At 37.6% G+C, this 23,465-nt stretch overlaps 1 protein-coding gene across 1 annotated transcript in view; it reads right to left on the bottom strand.

Annotated features, from left to right (window-relative positions):
* The window catches only part of LOC140155486 (liprin-beta-1-like), a 167,218-nt gene that overhangs the window by 40,202 nt on the left and 103,551 nt on the right, over positions 1-23,465 (bottom strand). The window contains 6 exon segments of the mRNA XM_072178353.1: positions 590-674; positions 2,873-2,937; positions 4,754-4,808; positions 8,681-8,743; positions 9,817-9,879; positions 18,217-18,279. Of these exon segments, the coding sequence (XP_072034454.1) occupies positions 590-674; positions 2,873-2,937; positions 4,754-4,808; positions 8,681-8,743; positions 9,817-9,879; positions 18,217-18,279 (394 nt within the window).

Genomic DNA, 23,465 nt, shown 5'->3' with positions numbered 1-23,465 from the left:
TAAAGGATTAGGATTTGCCTATGTTTCATTTGGCAAAACCCGATAATATTTATTTAATCCAAATAAATTAGTTCTGTATTTTGCTGGAATAGCGAGTAGTTTTCTGGCTACCTGAAGCAAACCATATCATGATCAAACTGGTCATAATACAAATGGATGCCACACATTTTCAAGCCCTTATTAAACAGGAAGCCCCACCAGAGCAGTTCTTCTGGGGTGAAACAGACCTGCCTGGTTATCAAATTAATCAGCGACAATATTATCTGTGAATTTGACAGGTATGAAATATCAATAAGCACCTGTCAAATTCAGAGATAACCTCGTCACTGATAAATTTGATAACCAGGCAGGTTTGGTTCACCCCAGAAGGACTGCTCTGGAGGGGCTTCCTCTTTAAGAGGAAAAGACATCTTTATTCCCGCGGACATGTGCATCAACATTTAAGGGTACATTTTTTTATATTTTCTTGTGCTGAAAGCCAATTTTAACCTTTATTTAAAACCTGCTGTAGTTCATCCCCAAAATCTGCTGTGCTTTAACTTTCATCTGACACTGAATAAAACTACCGAGAAAAGTTGCCTATACATACCTTTTCGCCCCTGGGAACTCATCACCATCTCTTGAATCTTTTTGTATCTCTGCAAACTTCTTCTCAACTCATCAATCTTCTTATCCTGTTCAAATATTGCAAACAATACCAAATCTGATGTAAAAAACAGCCTATATGTGACACGATCTGGTCCATGGGGGCCAAAGGAGGCATTTTTTTAAATTGAGTTACTGTAACTATTTACATTATACATACAATAAGCTATCATTTACTGAAAACACTAAAGGCCTAGCATACTTGGTTCTTAAGTTATGAAGTTTTTTGATGTCTATTTTCTTATGTATTTTATTGTTTATTAACTCCATATTTTTACCTTTATCTCAGTTTCAAATTTGCAGCCTTTGGCCCCCATGGACCAGATCGTGTCACATATTCAACTCTATCTTGTACTTGTGCACAATACAAGTAAATAACTACAGTACACACCGCACAAAAAGAAAGTCCCTACCCGTTTGATTGGTCATACTTTTCAACATGATTGATTTTAAAAGAACATTGACATTGATATAAATGTGCTGCAGTTTGATACCTTACTTGTGTAAAAAGAATTACACAGCCCTCGAATTAACCCACAGCACCCATGGCATTTTGCCGTGGGTGTCCATCCCCACTGCCGTAATGCCCTCAAAATATGTCCTTTACCCAAGGCAGTCACTTGCCATGCCCTCTAATGAAGTTGCCGTCGGTGCCCCAGCCCTGCCCCTTCATTATAAAATCATCTATCTATGTTTGTGTGTGTTTTCTTCACTTTTGAGAAATTGCCTTGGTGCCCTTCTCAAATTTTCAACAGTTGCCATGATGCCCTCTTGAAATATCACAAACTGCTGTGCTGCCTTGCCTTTTCAGTGAAAATCCAAGGCAATTATCAACTTGCCTTAAAAAAGTTGCCGTGCCCCTTTAGATCCTTAATTCGAGGGCTGGAATTACACACAGTATCAATCTGCAACTAACATTTCAATCTCAATGGTATTAACTCTCTCAATGCGGTTGTCGACTGCAAACGACAAGTTTCAAATTTCTTTTAAAATTTCAGAATTCTGCATTTTCATGACCATATTCGGAATCAGCCTAAATCTAGAAGATAACGCTGCCTTTGATTCAATAGGCTTTTTACAATGTGATAAATCAAACAAAATCAATTTGTACGTCTTTGTGAAATGGCCCACAGGATCTCTCATATAGGTTATAATATTTGTGGACTATGCTTGTTTCCCTAGAGGTATGCCATTACTACAATATTTGTCCTTGGTGTACATTGAAATATGGGTCATTGAAGTTATTTCTGGCATGATCATGTTTTACCAAGTCATGCTACAAAATCAACGAGGCATCCTGTTATGTATAACATACAAACGTATAATGTTATTTTTCAAGCATCAGCAACAAGACTTGTAACTATATAATTTGGAACTAAATTAAGAGCAGAAATGATGCATGAATTATCACATTTATTTGTGCTTACTGTGGTACGGTGACTAGTCACATTTGTTAAATCACTTATTTCAGAAGCATACTGATATACTGGAAGACAGAGATAAAAAGACTAGTTTGCGTCTGACGTCATCAAACTCGAGCACAGTTTGTTTACTTACAAGTGTCGTGATGATGTGAGTTAATGAAACGCGGCGATAAAACTGGGCGCCTTATTGTTAATTTTGCACCTTCAAACATACAAACCATCTCATAAGTTAGGTCTTTATAGTAGGAAACTTTCTTTCGTGAAGGCACCATGTCAACAATGACTAGAAAAGTTGCTTTTTGATTTTTAAAAGTACGTAATTTTTCACCATTTTGTGCTATTCCTATTATCCGATCGGCACCAGATAAATCGACCTTCTTTTTACGCGCTATTAACCAATCAAGGATTGTAGGGAATTTGATTGACAGTGACGTCAGCCGCAAACTTGTCATTTTATCTCTGTCTTCAATTATAATACATGTATTTAAATTCATGAGTGATGATAAAGAACGAGATTGCTGACATCTGCAAATGGAAGACTTTTAAAATATTTTCTGCCAATGCATGAGTGAGTAATTGACCATTTCGGTAAATCCCGGAATTCGTCGCGGTTAGACCCGAGATGTTGTCATTTGACGTCATGCATTAACAATATTTGCTCAACAATGTGTGCATCGGCGTGACATCAAATGACTACATCTTGGGTTTAACTGCAAGGAATTGTGGGATTTACCAAAAACGTCAATTGCTTCTACTTTACTTCCTGTTTACTTCCTGTAACCTCTGACCCCAAGACTAATTACCTTTTCTCTGTTTGCACTCATCAAGGTTTCTACAGCATGTTTCATTTGGGCAAGTTCCTCCATCGCTGAAATTGTCATCAAAAAGTCAAGTTAATATTCTCAATTGAAATGACATAATAAATCTTATAGCAGACACAACAAAAACACACCCTGCAACAAGTCAAAATGTTACAATCATCTCACATGTGTACATCCATAAAGGATGTGCATATCATCTGCTACATCAGTCTCTTTTAACACAATAGCTAGGAATAAATAGACTGATATCAAGTAGAGGTCACTTCATATTCAGTGTTGTGCAATTACGGAAATTCTTTTTTACCTCAGAAGTGCATTTACAAGCCTCAAAAGACCCTTGGCAAATTGTATCTTATATCATATTTTCACATGGTACAAAAAGTTATTTACTAATACACCTATAGATTGTAAATTTGAAGAGGCAAAATGTTCCTACTTTGGGATAGAAACGGTTCGTATAATGCCATGAAACCCTACAATATCGTCGCCGCATACTGCACTACCAAGTTAACGCCCTGGACACTACTGGTCATCGAACAGCATTTCTGATTGGTTGATAACTTGAAATGCTCATTTCAATTGCCAATTATGAGCAGGCTTTAAACTATTTATGGTCAAACTTGCATTTGCAGATGATCTTATTAATACCCTCCTTGATTGGTTCAAAATTGGACACACTATTCATTTTGACCAATCGGCAAGTAGTTCTCATGGGGTTAAATTATAGTAGCTACAAACAATCTACAAAACAAGATGCTGCCTTTTCACTTGGGAGACAAGATTGTTTGAATCAGTCTGCTAATGGGCTATTCCATTTAAAACCCACACTACCCCTGTGGAAGATTTAGTGCAAGTCTTCCACAGAGGGAGTATAAGTTTTGAATAGAATAGAAAATTGGGTAACTTCCACTTGAAATACTCACTCCAGTTATGGACGATATAGGTAAAGCAATAATGCAGAGGGTTTTAAAATGATTTACCCTGACCAATTATATTTGAAAAACTTGCTCCCCCTGTGGAAGCTATTTCCAAAATCTTCCACAGGGGTAGTGTGGATTTCAACTGGAATAGCACAAATGCAGAAACTGTCAGTAAACAAGCCTAGCTATGTGTTCATCTTGGGGGATATTTTGAACCTGTTTACTCCCAAAGGTTGTATCTACAAATAATGAACAGACCAAATACTGTGGTTTTACTTGGTGGAGCAGAATGCTCTGTGATATCTTACTTTCAAATTTATCTAGGTCTTCTACATCTTATCTCTCTAGCTCAATGGGCTGTTCCAGTTAAAATTCATACACCCCCTATGGAAGACATGACCTTAATCATTCCACAAAGGTAGTGTGAATTTTAAGTCGGGTTACCTGAATGGGCGACTCCATTTGAAATCTATACCCCTAAATTAAGGTTATGTCTTCCATAAGGGGTGTATGGATTTCAACTGGAATAGCCTAATCTTTGACTGTATGGAAATAAATTCAACACTTTCTGAAACTGAAAACCGGAAAAGCCTTAGAGTAACAGACAGACAGAAGTGTATTTCCTTTGCGATTACAATGTAAAATGAGTTCTCAAAAATGTACGCTAAGTGACAGCCAAACATCAAGAGGGGGAAATGCTTCTCAGGTTACCATAGTTACAGCTCGTCTGATTTTTATGCATTTGTCAACCTGATATTTCATTCCTCTGCACACATAACGCTACACAGAGGGGCATAATGGGTCAATTTGAAATCAAACACAAACATTAGCTGTAGATATTTATTGATGTTGACTACGTCAAACGGTTTATGCATATCTATCTTCATTTATGACTAGTACTAGCAGGTGGAAGACTAGAATAACAGGAAAAAGGGTTACATACTCTGATCGGCTGCGTTTCCTCCCATTCTAGCAGCTTGAATTTGATCCAGCTCAGCCTGTAAAAATAAATAAATATAAACATGTGTTAATGAACAACATCAACATGAAAATTATCATTAATCACAAACATATGATCAGGAATAAGCCTCAAAAACATGATTTTGATGTTGTAGTTTTTGTTAGATAGTTCACCCATGTTGGCCTAAAAAGTTTCCCTGTACTTTTGGACCAGAAATATTTTGGATGATGTACCTTATATGGTCATTAGGTTCAAATGTATTATTGAATAATTCAAATGTACTTCTCAAATGACTCTTTTTAAATCCAACCTCAATCAGAGGCATGTATCACATTATACTCATTTCGGTTTCAAACTGATTGAATCACAAAGCCCCCATAGGTACTACTCTCTTCCTAACAGAGCCACTGATTGGTTAACAATATGAGTAACCAATCAAGGCAGAGCTTTTAAATCTCTTGATAATTTTAAGCTTACTCCTCTTTAGCCCTACTGACATTGTTACCATATCTCTGATTGGTTCAATGCATAATATAGTTCTCATTGTAACCAATCAAAATACTTCTTAGATGCCGATAATTCAACAGGTAGTGCCCATGTGACTAATTATATGAAATAATGAATTGCAAAGGTACAGGTTCTATTTGTGCATTGTGTGATTGATTCATGTTATAAAACCTATTAAAACCCTATAACCTATGTGCAGTGGCAGTGCCAGGAATATTTTTTCGGGGGCAAAGTGAATTTCAGGGGGCAAAATTGCAAAAAAGTGGAAATTTACACGTGATTTTGGGGTTTTTTGCCTCAAAAGTGGGGGTGGGGCAAACTGGGGTGGGGAAGAAAAATATTGGGGGCAAATGCCCCTTGCCCCCCAACCTCCACCCCGTAGCACCACCACTGCCTATGTGTGTTCACTACCTGAAGTAATAACTTTGGACTCTTCCATCATGATGAAACAAAATGATTCAAGTTTTTGTAGGGAATTTTAATACCAGAATTTGCACAATAAAATACTCATTCCCATATATGTTGTGTATAAACAAACAATTAACAATCAGTAACTTCAAGTTCCTTAAACTGTAAACACAATACACCCACTACAAATTATCAAGTCCATTCCATCGAACAAACACAACAAAATGTACCCTACTTGCTAGCATGCTATGTCTGCTAGATGTCCGTGAGAACTAAACTAATTATCAACTTGTTTGCAATACCAAACACTAAAATCATTGTCACCAAGACTACAACATTGAGTATGTTATGTGAACATGTAAAAATCAAAGTAATCCCTATCAACCCACCCCAACCCTCCCTCCCATACACACACCCCATGACAAAAATAACCACCAATGCTTAAACATTCTTATTCCACTTCTGCAAATGTTGACCGTCTTCATGCTTTAAATGAACTGTGTTTACAAAAAAAAGGTTTGATCCAGGGGAAAACATGCTAACCATGATATTTTGGTTACAGGGTGGAAACATGCATTGGGAAATTCCAATTAAAATCCACACTACCCCTGTGGATGATTATGGAAATATTTTCCACAGGGGGAGTATGAATTTCAAATGGAATCAACACATTAGGCAGCTCCATTTGAATCTCGTACACCACCTGAGAAAGATTCAACCTGAAGCTTCTACAGAGGGAAGAAGAGTTTTAAAGAGTTTGTTAATGTGCAAATTCCATTTGAAATTCATACTCCCACTGTGGAAGATATTTCCAAAATCTTCCACAGGGGTGGTGTGGACTTTTTAAATTGTTTAGCCCATTATAATATGGTTATGGAAGTTTAAGCTATGGTAATGGAATAGGTTCATACATTTGAGTTTCTGTGACTCACATGACATATATCACATCTTACAATTGTAACACATTAAACAGGTTGAATTCAAATACACCAAACCACTTCTATAATAATCACTTCAAAAACATCCATCAAATGAATGAATCCATACACGAAATGTAATGAAACTGCTATCACATCTTACAACTAGGTAAATTCAAAGCATATGCTTAACTCATCTGTTTTTTGTTACTGCAAAATGTTATTAAAGTTTTACTGTTGAGGTTTAAATATTGACCACTAAGGAAAAGGTAGGTATAACATGCACATATCACTCTGTTATGTCTTTTGAATTATAATATAATGCCCAAAATGCAGCATAGAGAGGGATCAATGCTTGCTCTAGGATCCACAACATGTTCATCTATCAGGGCACAGTTCTTTAACCCCAATACATTTATACATTCATTGAATGACCTCTGAAAATTTGGGTACAAAAACTCATACCCTGCAACTTGAGGTCAAATTTTGCACTATGATTTTTTAATTTAGGTTATTGAACTATGCCATTGGGATGAGGCTATAATTGTGGTCCATAGTGTCTAAGCAGGGGAAGCTTGCTATGGGTTTTTCCAGGCAGGGTTTTGTGTTCTTGTCATTTTCTTTTGATTATACATTAATTTGTCATAATGTTGTTTTTTAAAGAGAACCTCAAAACTTTTCTAAATCGCTATCATGAAGGTTTCATGGATTTTTTATTTTTTATTTCAATTCTACATACCATATTTATCCCAATTAGAACCCCATGTGTTTAAGTCAGTTATTTTTATGGGGCGCTTATTAAAATTGTGAAATGAAAGTTAGAAATGGGAATTTACATGCATGAACATACAGTGTATCTGAAGTCAAATCATATAATCCTAATCTCGAAGATTTAGGTTATTTTATCCAGACATCTGATGGAATTTAGTTATACCGTATTTACTCTATTAAACACCCTACAGTAGTTGCATTTTCAAAAAGGGGCATTTATTCAATTTTCAATGAAAAAACTTGCAAAATATAACTTAGGACTTTCAATTTGATTAACATGGCGGCTCGCATACAGGGACCACATATTATCAGGAAATATCATGAAATTTTTAATGCCAGAATGGAATTTATTTAGTTAAATATATGAACATTCTACTAAAGACGAATCCAACGAGCCAAGTCATGGTCAGGATTTGGTCGGCCATTACTGGGGCCCCGCAGCACCAAACTGGTGTTGTGACTGCCCAATTGGGTGGATTAAAGCCACTTAAAATTTGATGTTAGATTCTTTTGTGTTGTAAACTATCATCATTCTTTTGTCTACGCGTAACACAAGTGATGGAATGCAGTTTAAAATTCCCGCCAAGGCCGCGTCATTTCACATTTTAGGTGGGATAGACCCAGCGGGGACCCAGCTATGACTGCCAATGAGGTGTAGGAATGCATGAAATTGGATTCGTCTATAATGTGGTGATGAATAGGACTTGTCCATGCAATTGTGCGATCATGACATGCCAGTTTTAAGATGCATAGAGATGCTAACATGCTATGGCATGGAAATTTCTGCATTTTGGTCACTTTTGAAAAAAGATGGGGGGGCATTTAATAGAAGGGGCAGCCTTTAATAGAGTAAATACGGTATACAGATGCATTGAAAAGGGGGCACTTAAGACAGTTGCCAATCTGAGGAATTCTGTAAGGGGCACTAATTAGGTGAAATACGGTAGTGAAATTTTATGATCCACAAACTGAAAAAGGCACTACTAAAATAAACTACCTTTGTATGGAAAAAGTTCAAACAACTATATATGCATCACTACCAATTTCAACAAAACACTGTTCACTTTCACTTGAGAGAATAAAACGTAACGTAGACGACATTAGCCTAATTCTTGTTTTAGTAATCATCAATGGGGTTGCATTTTTATCAGCCAAGAAGCGGGAACTATAATAAACATACACAGAGTGCTCAGAGAACTTTGTAAATAACTGCTGGGCCCATCAAGTGAGTGCAATTTGAATGTTGGTTAATGGATAAAAATATGAAATATAAGGGTAACATCACACTAGGATCACAACCACTTACGTGGCACTGCCGGAGCCTCGCTTTAAGATCAGCGGCCTCAGTTTGAGTTCTAACCAGTTTTACCTTTATTTACATGAGAGGATAAGTGCAATCCACGGGGTGTAGATAGTTAGAAGAGAAGTAAACATATGTACAAAGATCACATCATTTATCGTAATATCGAGTAGAATTGGTAAGTGTCTATATGCTATATGGGCTATTCCATTTAAAATCCACACCACCCCTGTGGAAGATTTTGGAAATATCTTCCACAGAGGGAGTATGAATTTCAAATGGAATTAACACATTAGCAGCTCCATTTGAAACTCACTCTCCCTCAAGGGGAAGGTTCAGGTTGAATCTTTCTCAGAGGGTGTATGAAATTCAAATGGAGCTGCCTAATGTGCTCATTCCATTTGACATTCAGACTCCCTCTGAGGGAGACATTTCCAAAATCTTCCACAGAGGGAGTATGAATTTCAAATGGAATTAACACATTAGCAGCTCGAAACTCACTCTCCCTCAGAGGAAGGTTCAGGTTGAATCATTCTCAGAGGGTGTATGAAATTCAAATGGAGCTGCCTAATGTGCTCATTCCATTTGAAATTCAGACTCCCTGATGAGGGAGAAATTTCCAAAATCTTCCACGGGGGAGTGCGGATTTTAAATGGAATAACGCAATAACCTAAACTGTACATGCGTGTGAGGCATTCTCACATTGTGTGGTCATGGTGAAACTAGATAATTCTGAAAAGAAACTAACATCTAATTACATAAAGGGTTATTAGAAGAATACAGTTTCTCGTCCACTATCAGTATACATGTACAGGGTCTCTTATACATGTAGGTAGCATATCAGTAGAAGTGGTGCTAATTAAGACCAGACTCAAGTATACATGTATGGGTCTCTTGTAGCTAGCATATCAGTAGTAGTGGTGCTAACACTCAAGTACGACAACATTGTTTCGGGTCATCTCGGATAGATTATATCTGTCGATACATGTTCACCACATTGCATTCTAATCACATAGTATATAGCAACATTCCCATATGTTCAATATAATACAGGATGGGACACATACACAGAGATGATTTCCCATGTGTGATTTTATGTATTTCAAAATACTAGTAAGGAAATAACAATAATCTGAACCAACCTGACGCTGCATATATTTCTCTTGCCATCCGTGAGACTCTGTTTGAAGCTCTGTTATAATTCTCTGTAAAAATGACAAATATCATAAACAGTGTTAATTTTTGTCTTCCTAATATGATATTTTGTTTATATCATTATATGCCACTAATAGTAAATTTAACGTAATGATTTGTGTAATTATATAATAAAGCAATAGTTTATGATGTTCTGCTATATATATACCTACACATATACCTTTATTTAATTACTTCTTCGTACAAACTTCAATCCTGGACAAAACTTTGACATGGGCACATCGAATTCTCCCTTTCCCCATTCAATATTGCAACCTGTGCGATCTGCTTATTCCCCCTAGACACCCAACAGTGATTGGTGGGGAAGGGGGAGGGTTGTAAAAAAAAAAAAAAAATTGGAAGTGAATTGTCAGTGAAAAAACCTTAAAAATCGTGTTCAATTTCCCGATGGTGCTTCTATTAAAAGGAGGGATCTACACTATACATGATGGCGGCACCCACGGAAAATGATATTTTCGTGGGGAATACAACAAAATTACACCTGTAAGTGCATGAAATTAGTGAAATTCTACCATAATTAGGCAATGAAATGGATGGGAGTTGAGTCATAATAGGTTTTGTCCATTCAATTTAGCGATCGTGACTGACACGACTGATGCAAGTTTTAAGCTTACCTACGATATGTCATGGAAATGTTCACATTTTGTCAATTTTTCACAGAACCATTGGAGGGGGGCGTTTATTAGAGGGGGGCGTTTATTAGAGGGGGAGCGTTTATTACAAACAATACGGTATTCCAACTAATTTATCCAGGATCGGTCTATCCCATCTAAATATCCATACACCCCTTTGGGCAGGGTTCGCAGGTTTTTGCCGCAGGTGGAAAAAAGCACAGTTTTAACCGCTTGGCAAAAACTAAAAAAGTGATTTATAGTTCAGTTTTTTCATCTCAAAACAAATTATTAAGTTATTAAGGTTAGCCGAGAGTTTTTCATGCGCTTGATTTCAGAGGGGCGTAAGTTCATAACAGAAACAGCCATGCAGAAAATGCACAAGCGTGCCGGGGCGTAGAGCCTACTTATAATAGAATATCGATCCACGGTCAAGACATGAAAAGGCTATGAAACTTGGCTTAGCTTCGTGCCGATGCCCGGAGCTCGTGTGTCGGGGGTCATGAGGGCGGCATGCGGGTCGGATGCCGGGGGCACAAGCCGTTTTCGGCAATTTTCATAAGGATTTTATAAATTTTAAAACTGATTTGGGGCACTTCGTCAAGCTACGCCCTGGAAAATTGGTTGATTTTGAATTTATAGCCTTGATAAATCAATGCTGCTATTCCCCTGATTACAATGTAATAGGGTACAACAATAACATCAACAACAATATCAAAACGCAATTATTTGCAAATCAAATTTGGGAAGAATATTCAACAAGACAGACTTAGCAGGCCTACAAATTTCTGAATTATATAAAGTGAAAAACAATCAATCACGATTCACTGCAGTCAGCAAATCAATCAAATAAAACTAAAAAGAAAGGAGCAAGAAAGAATAAAAAAATAGAGAAAAAGAGAAAGAAAGAGAGAGAAAGAAAAGAGAGAGAGAGAGAGAAAAAGAAAGAAAAGAAAAAAAAAAGAAATAAAAAAAGAAAAGGAGAAAGAAAAGGGAAAGAAAGGAAGTAAAAATGAGAAAAGAGAAAAAAAAAAAGAAAATTCAGCCACACAGGGACTCGAACCAACAAAAATGTTTCATAACAGATCCCCAGTCCAACGCTCTATCCACTCGGCCATACATCAGCTTACGCAATTGCTTGTTCCCAAGCGGATATATAACTATAATTGGATGCAATTACGTTGATTACAATCAGCGTCCGCACAATGGCTCTTAGAATAAACATGCATGTCGGCGCTGAAATTTTGAACGAACTGATGGAGGAAAAACCTTGTTTTTTGCAATACTAGCTTCAATTTGGAGTGAAAATCAAATGGGATAGCAATTGGCAGAATGTTGAGAAATAATGTAGGTATTCAGATGTCTGAATTAACGTCCCGTAATCCAGATATCGATAATGTAACAAAACAGTGTTTTGTGGTACAAGATTCTCGAAAATTGTTCCCAAAAACGGGCTAATAAAATTTAATTGGTACTGTATTTTGTTCTTCCCCATGGCAGCATTATTTCTTTGGTCGATTTGTAGTACAATACAAAAAAAGAGAAAATAATCACTCGGCGTGGTTTTATACGGAGCGAACATTCGAAAAAAACTGCATGGAACACGTTTTTGATCTTTTGAACATGGTGCGTAAAAATGATTTAAACGAAGGATTTTCAAACGGATTCTAAAAATTTGTATAAACACACAAAAACAATGTAAAGATACATCCATGCACCAACATTTGACTCACTGCGATATTTGATTGCTGAGAAAACGCGGTTTTAGAGAACAACTTTATACGTCTTTTATCGTTTTTATCGTTTCTTCGTGTAACCTTAAGTTATTAAGTTACAAAAATCATTTCCTGAGTGTAACAAGGCCAGATTTTGTAACATATTTTATTTTAAAGGCATGTGTTTTCAATGCTCAAGTGCATTTAACAGAAATGTGGCATATATCAGATTCAAAACTTTTTCATTTTAATGCTTTCTGCATTAACTTTTAATATTTGGGTGACTGTATGTGAGTTTTTGCCAGTTTTTGTCATTTTTGCCGGTTTAAACCAGGCAAAAACTGGCAAAAACAGTTTTTGCCAAAGTTTTTGCCGGCAAAAACCGAACCCTGCCTTTGGGAGACACATCCTTAATCTTCCACACAGGGAGCATGTATTACAAATTTAGTTATCTGCATAGGGGGCATGAACTTTAACTGGAATATCCAATTGTAGACCATAACTTGAAATCCACTTTTGCTCATTTCAAAATGACTGATTACGGAGGTTGATTCTATTTTTAACTCATAAGCTAAATATATGTGCTGTGTTCAAATATGGAGGGATCTCCTAGATGTAATGAAGCAAAACCTTGTTAGCAGCATGTAGATTAAACACTATAATCGGAATGAAGACGCCGTGATGGTGTCACCAGCTACATCGCTGCTCAACGCAGGCTCTGTCTGGAAAGGTAACTTTTTAGCCGGGGGGCACTTCAATTTGAAATGGATATAGGTGTAGGGCTAGCACTTTCGCACTAAGGTGATAGCGAAATGTAAAAAATATGGGGTCATTGGGTGAGAGCAGATTTTTGGCATTCGGTGAGCGCAAAATGTAAAATATATGGGGTCATTGGGTGAGAACATGGACCTTTTTTTAAATGGAATCTTTGGGTGAGAACCGAAACAGCGCCACAGAAACCTCGAAAATTGAATTTCTAGTTCTAAATGGCTTCAAATTTCTTTTTTTTTTCAAAATAAGTAACAAAATCAGTGATAAATGAAAGTTGCTGTTCAAACTGAACTAGTCTTTGGGTGACAGATCAAAATATGGAGTCTTCGGGTGACAGAGCATGTGTTCATAAAAAATATGGGGTCTTTGGGTGACAGCAATGCTGAAAAAGGGGGTCTTAACAGCCCTACATACGCATCACCTCCAAAGTTGGAGTGCCCCCTGGGCTTTTTAGCTAATGCCAAAACCCTGTTGTTAGGTGCACTGATTAAAACTAAGTAATGACTAAAATTAGTCCTTAGATTTAAGTTAGGAAAATCCTTGCAGCAATTATTACAGAAGCTGCAATTAAGTCAAAATAAAAAAAAAACTGAATCAAAACTGCACTAAAGATTCCTAATGCTGCCACCCTAGAGGTACACTGCTGCCCTGCTACTTTGTGGCTACAGACTACCAGTGGAGTACCAGTGTGTGTACTGTTATACGTGCGATTCCAATGTGTACTAGAGTACCTACGCAGGTACTAGATTACCAGTGAAGTAGCTGCACGGCAGTGTACCTCTGAGGCAGCAGCAGTAAGAATCGGTTTTGATTTGTTCGGGTTTTTGACAACCCTGGATAACCCAAGAAAGCCTCTGTTGAAGCTTATTTCCATTGGGGTCCATATTTGAACACAGGGACGGGTTGGGAACAGTCAGGGGTTAACACTCTACTCTTTTCGAAACTGACTGCGAGATACATGTACAGGTATGGCTCTCTGCACACAGGACCGATGGCTTAACGTCCCATCCAAAGGACGAGGAACTTTCATGATTCATTTACCCAATTCTTAATGAACCATTGGGAGAGCGGAAGTCTAAATTTAATCTAATTTTAATTTCAGACTTTTTTTCCCAAGTCAATATCCCAGCAAATCGCCACCGCTGGGAATTGAACCCGGGACCTCATGCACTAAAGGCAAGTACCCTAACCATTGTGCCACGCTCTCCACAGGTGCAAGTATGTGGAGAGCGGTTAGTATAGAAGTACAAAATATTTATAACATACATTGGTATTACTCATAATCTACCTGTGTGATACAGTTGAAAAATGTACAAAAACAAACACATTAAAAATAGCACCTGTAAAGCACAGCAGGTGCATTGGAGATTTTGTCTCTCATTTTGTGCATTAATGACACAGAGGAGTATGACTTGTGATTTATGATCTACCTCATTTAAACTTGTACAGAAATTAAACAAAATTACCTGTTGTCATTAGGCAGCTCCATTTGAATTCAATACACCCTCTGAGAGTGATTCAACATGAATCTTCCACAGAGGGAGGGTGAATTTCAAATGGAGCTGCAAATGTGTTCATTCCATTTTTTTTTCTGTTTTCATGTATTGCTATGGTAGTTAATCCAATTATTACGTAACTTCGCCAGCGTATACACAAAGAACACAAAGTTGAAAAAGGATTGGAAAAATTACTGTCCCATGAGCTATACTCAAAAATCTAGGATTTGATTTATTGATAATCCCTGCAAGCCTTTGCAACTTTGTCAACAGGGTCCCTGGCAGATTCCCTAATAGCGAACCAAATCACTTTAAAGTGGGTTTCAGACAACTCAGTTGACGTAAAAGAAAATATTTATTAAAAAAACCCTTATACAACAATCATCTATGCAATTTGTGTGAAAAAGAATACAAACTAAAGACAATTTTACTGTTAATTGAGTACCACACAGGTATAAAGTATAAAGATAAAAATATAAAATATATAAAATATTTAAAAAATATAAAATACAAAATTAAAGAAAATAAATGTCTCTTTATTTTTTTTTTTGGCCATGCAACATACATCATGTAACATTACACTTCACACAAAATGTTTTGTAAGTGCACTGAAAGGAACTGCTTGAACAGGTGTATTAAAGTAAGTGCACAGGTGTAATCCACATGCAGGGGCCACTAACTGGGGAAGGGGGCACTAGTAATAAGTTCAAATACAATCCACATCCATTCCATCAGACCAATCCATTATCTCCCATCAGGGAACTTGAACATTAGCAAAGTTAAGGCCCTGACATTTATCAAATATTGACGATAATAATGCATTACTCTGATGAGGAAGTCTTTGTATGAAAATTTCATGACAGTATTAGAAGAATGAACAAGACAATCCGGGATGTCGGAAGGGTTGCTGCAGGCATCCATTTTAAACTGATTTTAATTATGCAAATGAAAAGAGATAAGACCGCTGTAACAATTTAATGACCCCATGAGGAATAGCAAAGTTGGCATCCAGAAAATGCAGAGACCAAATTGGTTGACTTTATTAAGTGTTAATCAACAGCGTAAAATATAGTGTAATTGATCACTGCAGCAGCAGATGCATGCATGCATACACTGTTGGTTTACTGTCCCTCCCAGGACAAGAGTTCATGTCTATTTCCCTTTCCTCTGCAAGTTGATGACACAATGTCAATGTCAATGATTTGTACAACTTCTTAACATAATTAACATACACCAATTCAACAACATTTACACTGACTAAATCACTTTGTAGTGTAAATTTAATAGCCACATTTTAGGCCAATTAATATTTCCCTGTTACCATAACTGCATAATATATGTCCACCTTCTGCTATAAGCCCACCCCTATTTATCAAAATATTCTAGAAACAAGGCTGTACATAACGTACACGGCTGTAAGCCCAGTAGTAAGTTCTTTAATTAAATCAATGCTTTGCTCTCACAGTTAAGAATATATGATACAAATTACCAGTACATGTACATCCAGCATGAATATTATACTTTTAAAAAAATCAAGTACCAGCCCCTCCCTGGTTATAAGCCCACCCTTGAGTTTTGGAGTGAAATTGGCCCGGGGGGATCACTCATGTATAAAAGTTGTAAGCATCTGCATGAATTGACTTTCAAAAATGACCCTAAGCTAGGATGTCGAAAATTTGTCAAACTAACCCTAAACTAAACAAGGATTTCACTCAAATAAAAACATCCAAAGCAAGGCATTGGTTTGAAATTTGCCCTTAAACAAGGATATGCATTGCGTGTGTCGGTAAAGTGATATCGGTAAGCTTAAAATTGGAGTTGAAGTCGGCTCCGATTTTTTAAAAATCTGGTTGGTAAAATTGCTCAGAAACCAATCTTTTGGGCCGAATAATGTGATAAATAGGCCTATGTTACCAATAATATCTGTTAATTGAGCGATTAAAAAAGAAACTACCCTAAGCGAGGATCGTCCTTATAAAAACACCCCTTCTTTTAATAAAATTAATGTTTTGAAACCCTAATCGCGGATCCGAGATCCTCGTTTTGCTTTTCAAAACCACCCTAAATCCGTGTTTTCTTTCACACGGATGTTTACAACTTTCATATATCGAGTGGCCCCGGGGTAAATTGCCCATCTAGGGGGGTGGGTTTATACCTGTGTGATTTACAGTATTAATAAGCACACGTTAGATGGCCAATGTTGCAACCATCACATAGTACCAACTAGACTATAATCACCTTCACCCCCTTATCTCTCAAGCACTGATGTACAGAGCATTTATTTTATATCGAGAGAATATAATGCTCTGCATGCTAGCCACAGGCTTCAATATAAATCGTCCCAAGTTTTGAGATATTTTCTCGAAATACCAAGAGCTATCTCAAGAACCACTGAACCAATACTAGGCTTGTTTGTACTCATTTTAATGCATTTTTCATGCTGATTCCAAATATGGTCATGACAATTTACAATTCTGAAATTGCTTAATTTTTAAATTATTTTTTAAACTTGTCGTCTGCAGTCGACACCCGCGTGGCGAGTGTTAAATTGTATATCTGAATAATCTACATTCTCAATAAGATAATTGAAATGTGCACATTTTTGCTACAAGCCCAGAGTTGACTCAAGCTATAGAATCCTTAATGGTCTTAATGGTCCTTAATTTATCTCCATAGATTTGCATGAAAACCAACGTTTTTACAAAGACCTCCACCTTCTTATAGAGGGTTCTACAAACAACGATAAGGGCACTTTGTTTCGTAAAATTTGCATATATGGTGTTTTTATACACACATGTATGTTATTCAATAGATCACCAGCTTACTCTTCTTCCTTTCAATTATAATGTCTGCTCTAAAACAAAAGGTCTTAATGTGCTGTATCTGGCGTGTATGTAATTGTCTTTTAATTCAACAAAGTACAGCAATTATATAATTTCATATATCCTGGCTACTGACCCATTCCATGTCAACTTCAGGGATGTGCACCGCAGCACCTCTTCAATTTTTTTCTTTTTCTGTGTGGTGGTTGATATTGATGAGAATGAAAAATCCCAAAATTTGAGCTTCATACTCCATTTCGTTTTCCCGTGGCATCAATTTGAAATTTAGGGGGTCAGCGTAAAAATGTGTCGCAACGCCGAAAGACAACGTTGGAGGTCCATAAATGTATAAAGGAACCCTTTACAACTTTGAAAAGTATGTATCATGGGGTACTTATTTGTGTAGAATTCAAATCTGGCATCAGAAAACTTGTAACTCCTTTACTTTAAAAGATATAGGGCCCTCAAAATGCAACTTCGTCCAACTCCGAAATGGAGTATGAAGCTCAAATTTTCGGGATTTTACTTTCTCATCAATATCTACCACCACAGAGAAAAAGAAAAAAATTGAAGAGGTGCTGCGGTGCACATCCCTGGAGTTGACATGGAATGGGTCTACTATAAAATGTGTCGGTGATGACACAATCAATCCAAATTAATCAGATAGTGATTAAATTGATTTTGAGAAGAACTCATTTTATTTTGTTTAAGGAATCGGATAGCAATGTTTGCACATGTACACACGCTTACATTAACTTGCATTCGTATATATGCTACTGTAAAAGCATGGATTCAACGATCAACAACGGTTGTCAAAGGTATAAATGCTAATGATAAATGAAAGTTGATTTGCCAGAGAAGAGAAGCATTTTGTTCGTTATATTAGAGGATATTACCCTGTTCACAACTTACCTGACTATGCTGATATCTGTTATTCAATTCTGCTGCTTCAGCTTGCTTTTCCTCAAGTTTTGCCTATTGGGAAAGAGAAATCACGTATAACAAAGGAAGTTAGCGAAATATCCTAATTAGACGAGGTAGACTATTGTCACGTCTGACAGAACAAACCAGCGTGAGATAATTTCAACAATTGTACAAGTATTAATGCAATAGCGGGAAGATAAATGAATATGCACCGCAACAGAATCCATTGTGACACACAGATTTACTTGTTTATGCTATATCACACATTGTATGTCAAATGCATGTGCAGAATCCTGTATAATGTAAAAGGTAATTTTAGTGTGTGTAAATTTTCATCCTATTCCAGTTTTTAAACTATTTTGCTAGTTTTAAAATTTGTGATTTTCTGAATTTCTCACATAGAATAAAACCCAGAATTCTCTACTTTACTTTATAAATGTCAAATTTGCGCTCGTCAAAGGTTTAGGGACCGTTCACAAACACTTGTTAGGGGGCCTGATGCAAAAAGGGGGCCCCTGAAAATTTTTGAATCTCCTAAGGGGGGCCCTGAAAAAATTGACCACAAATTTTCCTGGAAAAATTGAGTTTATATGCTTTTTATGGGGTTGACCCATAATTTTCATGTCAAAAAGGGGGGCCCTGAATTTTTTGAGGTCTGTAAAAGGGGGTCCCGAACAAATTTCACGATGAAATTTTTTTGCATCAGGGCCCCCCCTTACAAGTATTTGTGAACGGTCCCTTACTGCAAAATATTTTAATGGCGTAGGACCCTACTTGTAGAAATATTGCAACTTTTTATATATTCCCATCCAGAAATCTACTCATTAAAATAAAATATTCATCCTGCTGTTTGAATTTTGATTTTATACACACACCACGTTATGCAAAGAAAAGAGGCTGTTGCTAATTATGGTTCTGGTTTAAGTGATCAAGTACTGTGTTAAGGAACAGAACCCTGGGATTGTGCAGACATTGTGTTCAATTACATTCTTCTAGTCTGTAACATAAGCCGCCCTTTCAACATGTTATATCACAGCTATACAATCATTGTTCTATGTTCACAACAACATATTTAGCAATGCATAGCTACAGAGGCCATTGTTGCTGAGAATTGAAGAATAGTTATGCCTATAACATGAACTTAGAATATAAATATACTATTTATGAACTAATTTATATTTACTTATTTCAAATATGCATCTATTTTTATTTTGTTGACACTCTCATATGGAAAAAAAAGTTGACTAGAAACAAGGAAAGTAAAAGAATAGATAAGGAGGAAGAACTTCATAACCTTGAGCTTGGTAGATAGGGATTTCAGTGTTTTTATGCAGTTGCACTGCAAACAGTCTGGGTTTAGGATAGTGTGCACAATTTGATACCACGACCAGCAAAATATGCACCTAGATCACTATCAATTCAAACTGAAGGTGATACAGCTAGGACAGCATACAGTAAGCCAAAGAATTAAGGTACCAGTTGTGTTCACCCCTGTATATCCTAAATAAAGACAAATGTATCACAATTAAAACAAGCAGTCAATACCTTTACTCTTTAGCTCTGATTTAAGACCTTATTTGTTAAAATTGATTGAGAATTAAGGTGGTTATGGAGGCATTATAAAAGTGCTCTAAGCATGTTTTAAACAGATTAATTGAGTAGAGCAAAGTACACTGGTCAATATGCCTTTTGTTTGGAGTCAATCGGACATACGGCTTTCAAAATATATCAATTTATATTTTCTTTGTATCTTATTGTTTTTATCAATAATCAATAAAGTTAATGAGCTAAAATGACTGGAGAGCTCATTAACATATAATTTTATAATATTTTGCTAAAATTCCATGCATAAATGTTCAGGGTACTTTTATTTTGCATAATTTTGCCCTGAAACTTGGTCAAAGTGTTTCTAATATGTTCTAATGTATTATATAGTGAAGCCGCCCCTAATTTGCATATTTGCATAATTAATTAGCATTTATGCAAATTAGCTCATTAATTATGCAAATATGCAAATTAGAGGCGGCTTCACTATATAATACATTAGAACATATTAGAAACACTTTGACCAAGTTTCAGGGCAAAAGTATGCAAAATAAAAGTACCCTGAACATTTATGCATTGATTTTTAGCAAAACATTAACAAAATTACATATTAATGAGCCTTTCCAGTCCTTTTAGCTCATTAACTATATTGATTATTGACAAAAACAATAGGATACAAAGAAAATATAAATTGATGTATTATGGAAACCGTATGTCCGATTGGCTCCAAACAAAAAGCATATTGATCAGTGTACTTTACCCTACTCAATTAATCTGTTTAAAACATGCTCAAAGCATTTTCTAATTTCTAGAAAATGCATCCAATACCACCTTAAAGAAACGGTGATCTAAAACCTAATGAAGAAACGAAATCAAAAGTTGCACTTTTGTGCTCTAATCAATGAAAGCACGACGCTAGTTTTAACGTGCTAATCAATGGAAGCGTGGCACTAGTTCTCTTGTTCATGAACGCTTTCTGTACAAATCAATAGGGCATGCAATGCAGTAAACTACAAGCAAATCTTCGAAAATACCGAGGGTAGATGAGCGGCAGTCTACTGTTGACTTCATGACGGACCAGCGGGAACTCGGCACACCATCACGAACTGTTGGCCCTGATTATTGTCGCCTGTCTACCTTCAAACCTCTTGTAATATCTACTTATAATGTCCGTACTGTAAATCAACAAGGAAAATGCATCAGCTTTTCATGGGCTGTGCTGATGCAGGTATTGACATTGCGAATTCAAGAACATCGTCTCATTACACCAAGCCCAACCGATGAACTTTGGTCAGATGATAGGAACTGGGTTTTATCATTCAGTTCTGCTACCAAGCAAAGGCACGGAGGAGTTGGTCTGGTCATGTCCAAGCACATTCACAGATGTCTTAAGAGTGTTGAAGCTGTTTCCGAGAGGATACTATTTGTAACATTCCATGGCAACCCTCAGCTCAGCATCACTGTTGTATATGCACCCACTGAGTGCGCAACATCTTCTGACAAGGAGGAATTCTATTCATCTCTATCTGACCACCTGGATGGTATGAAAAGACACAACATCCATCTCATCCTCGGCGATTTTAATGCCAGAATAGGAACAGACAGTCATCTTTCCCATCCCTGGGTCATTGGTCCACATTGCTACCATGATTCAACAAATGACAATGGTGAGCGTCTGGTCAACACCTGCCAGGAGTACAATCTCAGACCGGCCCAGATGAGATTCCCGCAACCCAGGAACCGTCTCTGGACTTGGACCCATCCAGCTGGATCAACCCATGCACAGCTAGATCACATACTAATAAACAGCAAGTGGGTAAATTCTCTCCGCAACTGTCGAGCATACAACTCAGTAGAAGTGGACTCCGATCATCGATTGTGAGCATCCGTCTAGCTGCCAGTCTGCGAACTAGCAAAGGAAAACCTTGCAAGAGACCAAAATTCAACTGGAAGAAGTTGCAAGATCCTGATACAAAGGAGGAATTTCAGCTGGAGCTATCAAACAGATTCCAGGTCTTGAGCATGGATGACACCACACCCATCTCTGACAGGTATGAGACCTTGAAACAGCGGTCCGTGAAGTTGCCGAGAAAGTTATTGGAAAGCAAGAGCCATGCGGACTACCAAGTTGGGTATCAGATGCAACCATCAGACTTACACTTGAAAGGGATGAGGCCAAAAAGCGGTACTCCATTTCAAAGTCTCGTCAATCTAGAGAAAGATGGAGGAACTTGAACACCAGCCTTAACAACTCCTATAAATCTGATGAGCTTGCTACCCTCAATAAGCAGATGGAAGACCTGAAGCTGGCCGACGAGATGGGGAATTATACCACCACCTGGAAAATTATACACTCGCTTTCTGGGAAGAACTCAAGGAAAGGGGTGAAAGTCAAAAAGAGATGGATCAGCTCCAACCAGTGACCATGAACTGCTTGAGGAATGGAAGGAATATTTTAGCTCACTCCTTAACAACGACAGTGGCACAGCAGCTTCAGAACTTCCTGCACCAGCTGTTGAAGATCTTCCTATTATCACTGAGCCCCCAACTCGTGAAGAAGTAGTCAAAGCAATAGCAGCCATGAAGACCAACAAGGCAGCAGGATTGGACTGTGCTATAACTGCAGAAGCACTTCAGGGAGGAGGGATAGCATGATTGATATGATTCTCGAATTCTGTATGGAAGTATTCTCAACGCTGACACCACCACGTCAATGGGTTACTGAATGTAATCATTCCTCTACCAAAGAAAGGTGACCTCTCTCTCATGACAAACTACCGTGGGATTTCGCTTATGTCCATTGCCGCAAGAGTGTACAACAAGATCCTTCTGAACAGGATCCGACCCCACATTGATCCCCACACTGAGAAGCAACCAGGCTGGCTTTAGATCTGGTCGCAGCTGTGCTCAGCAAATACACATTTTGAGGAGGATCATGGAAGGCTTCAAGGAGTACCAACTTCCCTTAACAGTCACTTTTGTGGACTTCAAAAAAGCCTTCGACTCCATCAACAGGTCCGTCATGTTTTCAGTGCTGCGGCATTATGGAATACCAAAGGTTGTGGTCAATGCCATCCAGGTGCTCTACAAAGACTCCAATAGTGCCGTTATGGTAGATGGCAGTATCTCAGAGCCTTTCCAAGTAACAACTGGAGTGCTTCAGGGTGATGTGTTGGCACCATTCCTGTTTATTATCCTGGTAGACTACCTTCTGATGAAATCAACTTCTGGAATTGACGCTGGAATTGTTACCTACCCGTCCGGTCAAGCAGGTATCCTGCCAAGATGCTGAATGACCTGGATTTTGCTGATGATATTGCCCTGCTGGAATCTTCCATAGACCGGGCCCAGTCACAGCTTACTAGGACTGCAACTGCAGCAGCAGATCTAGGCCTTCTAATCAGCGCACCTAAGACAGAATATATGACTGCAAACTGTAACGCCCAACCAGCACTTGAAGTCTATGGTAGTACCATCAACCATGTCACAGACTTCAGGTATTTGGGTTCAAGATGGGCTCTAGTGTTGGAGACCTAAAAGAAGAAAAGCACTAGCCTGGGCAGCTTTCTGGAAACTGGAACGCCTTTGGAGAAGCCCGTCCTGCCAATCGAAACAAAAATCAAGCTGTTTCAGACAACGTGTGTTACTGTCTTTCTGTACGGGTGCGAGTCATGGGTAATTACCAAGGACAT

The sequence above is a fragment of the Amphiura filiformis genome, chromosome 6 (genome assembly GCF_039555335.1).
Source record: "Amphiura filiformis chromosome 6, Afil_fr2py, whole genome shotgun sequence".
NCBI classification, from domain to species: domain Eukaryota; kingdom Metazoa; phylum Echinodermata; class Ophiuroidea; order Amphilepidida; family Amphiuridae; genus Amphiura; species Amphiura filiformis.
This window is presented reverse-complemented; position numbering and strand designations above follow the sequence as displayed.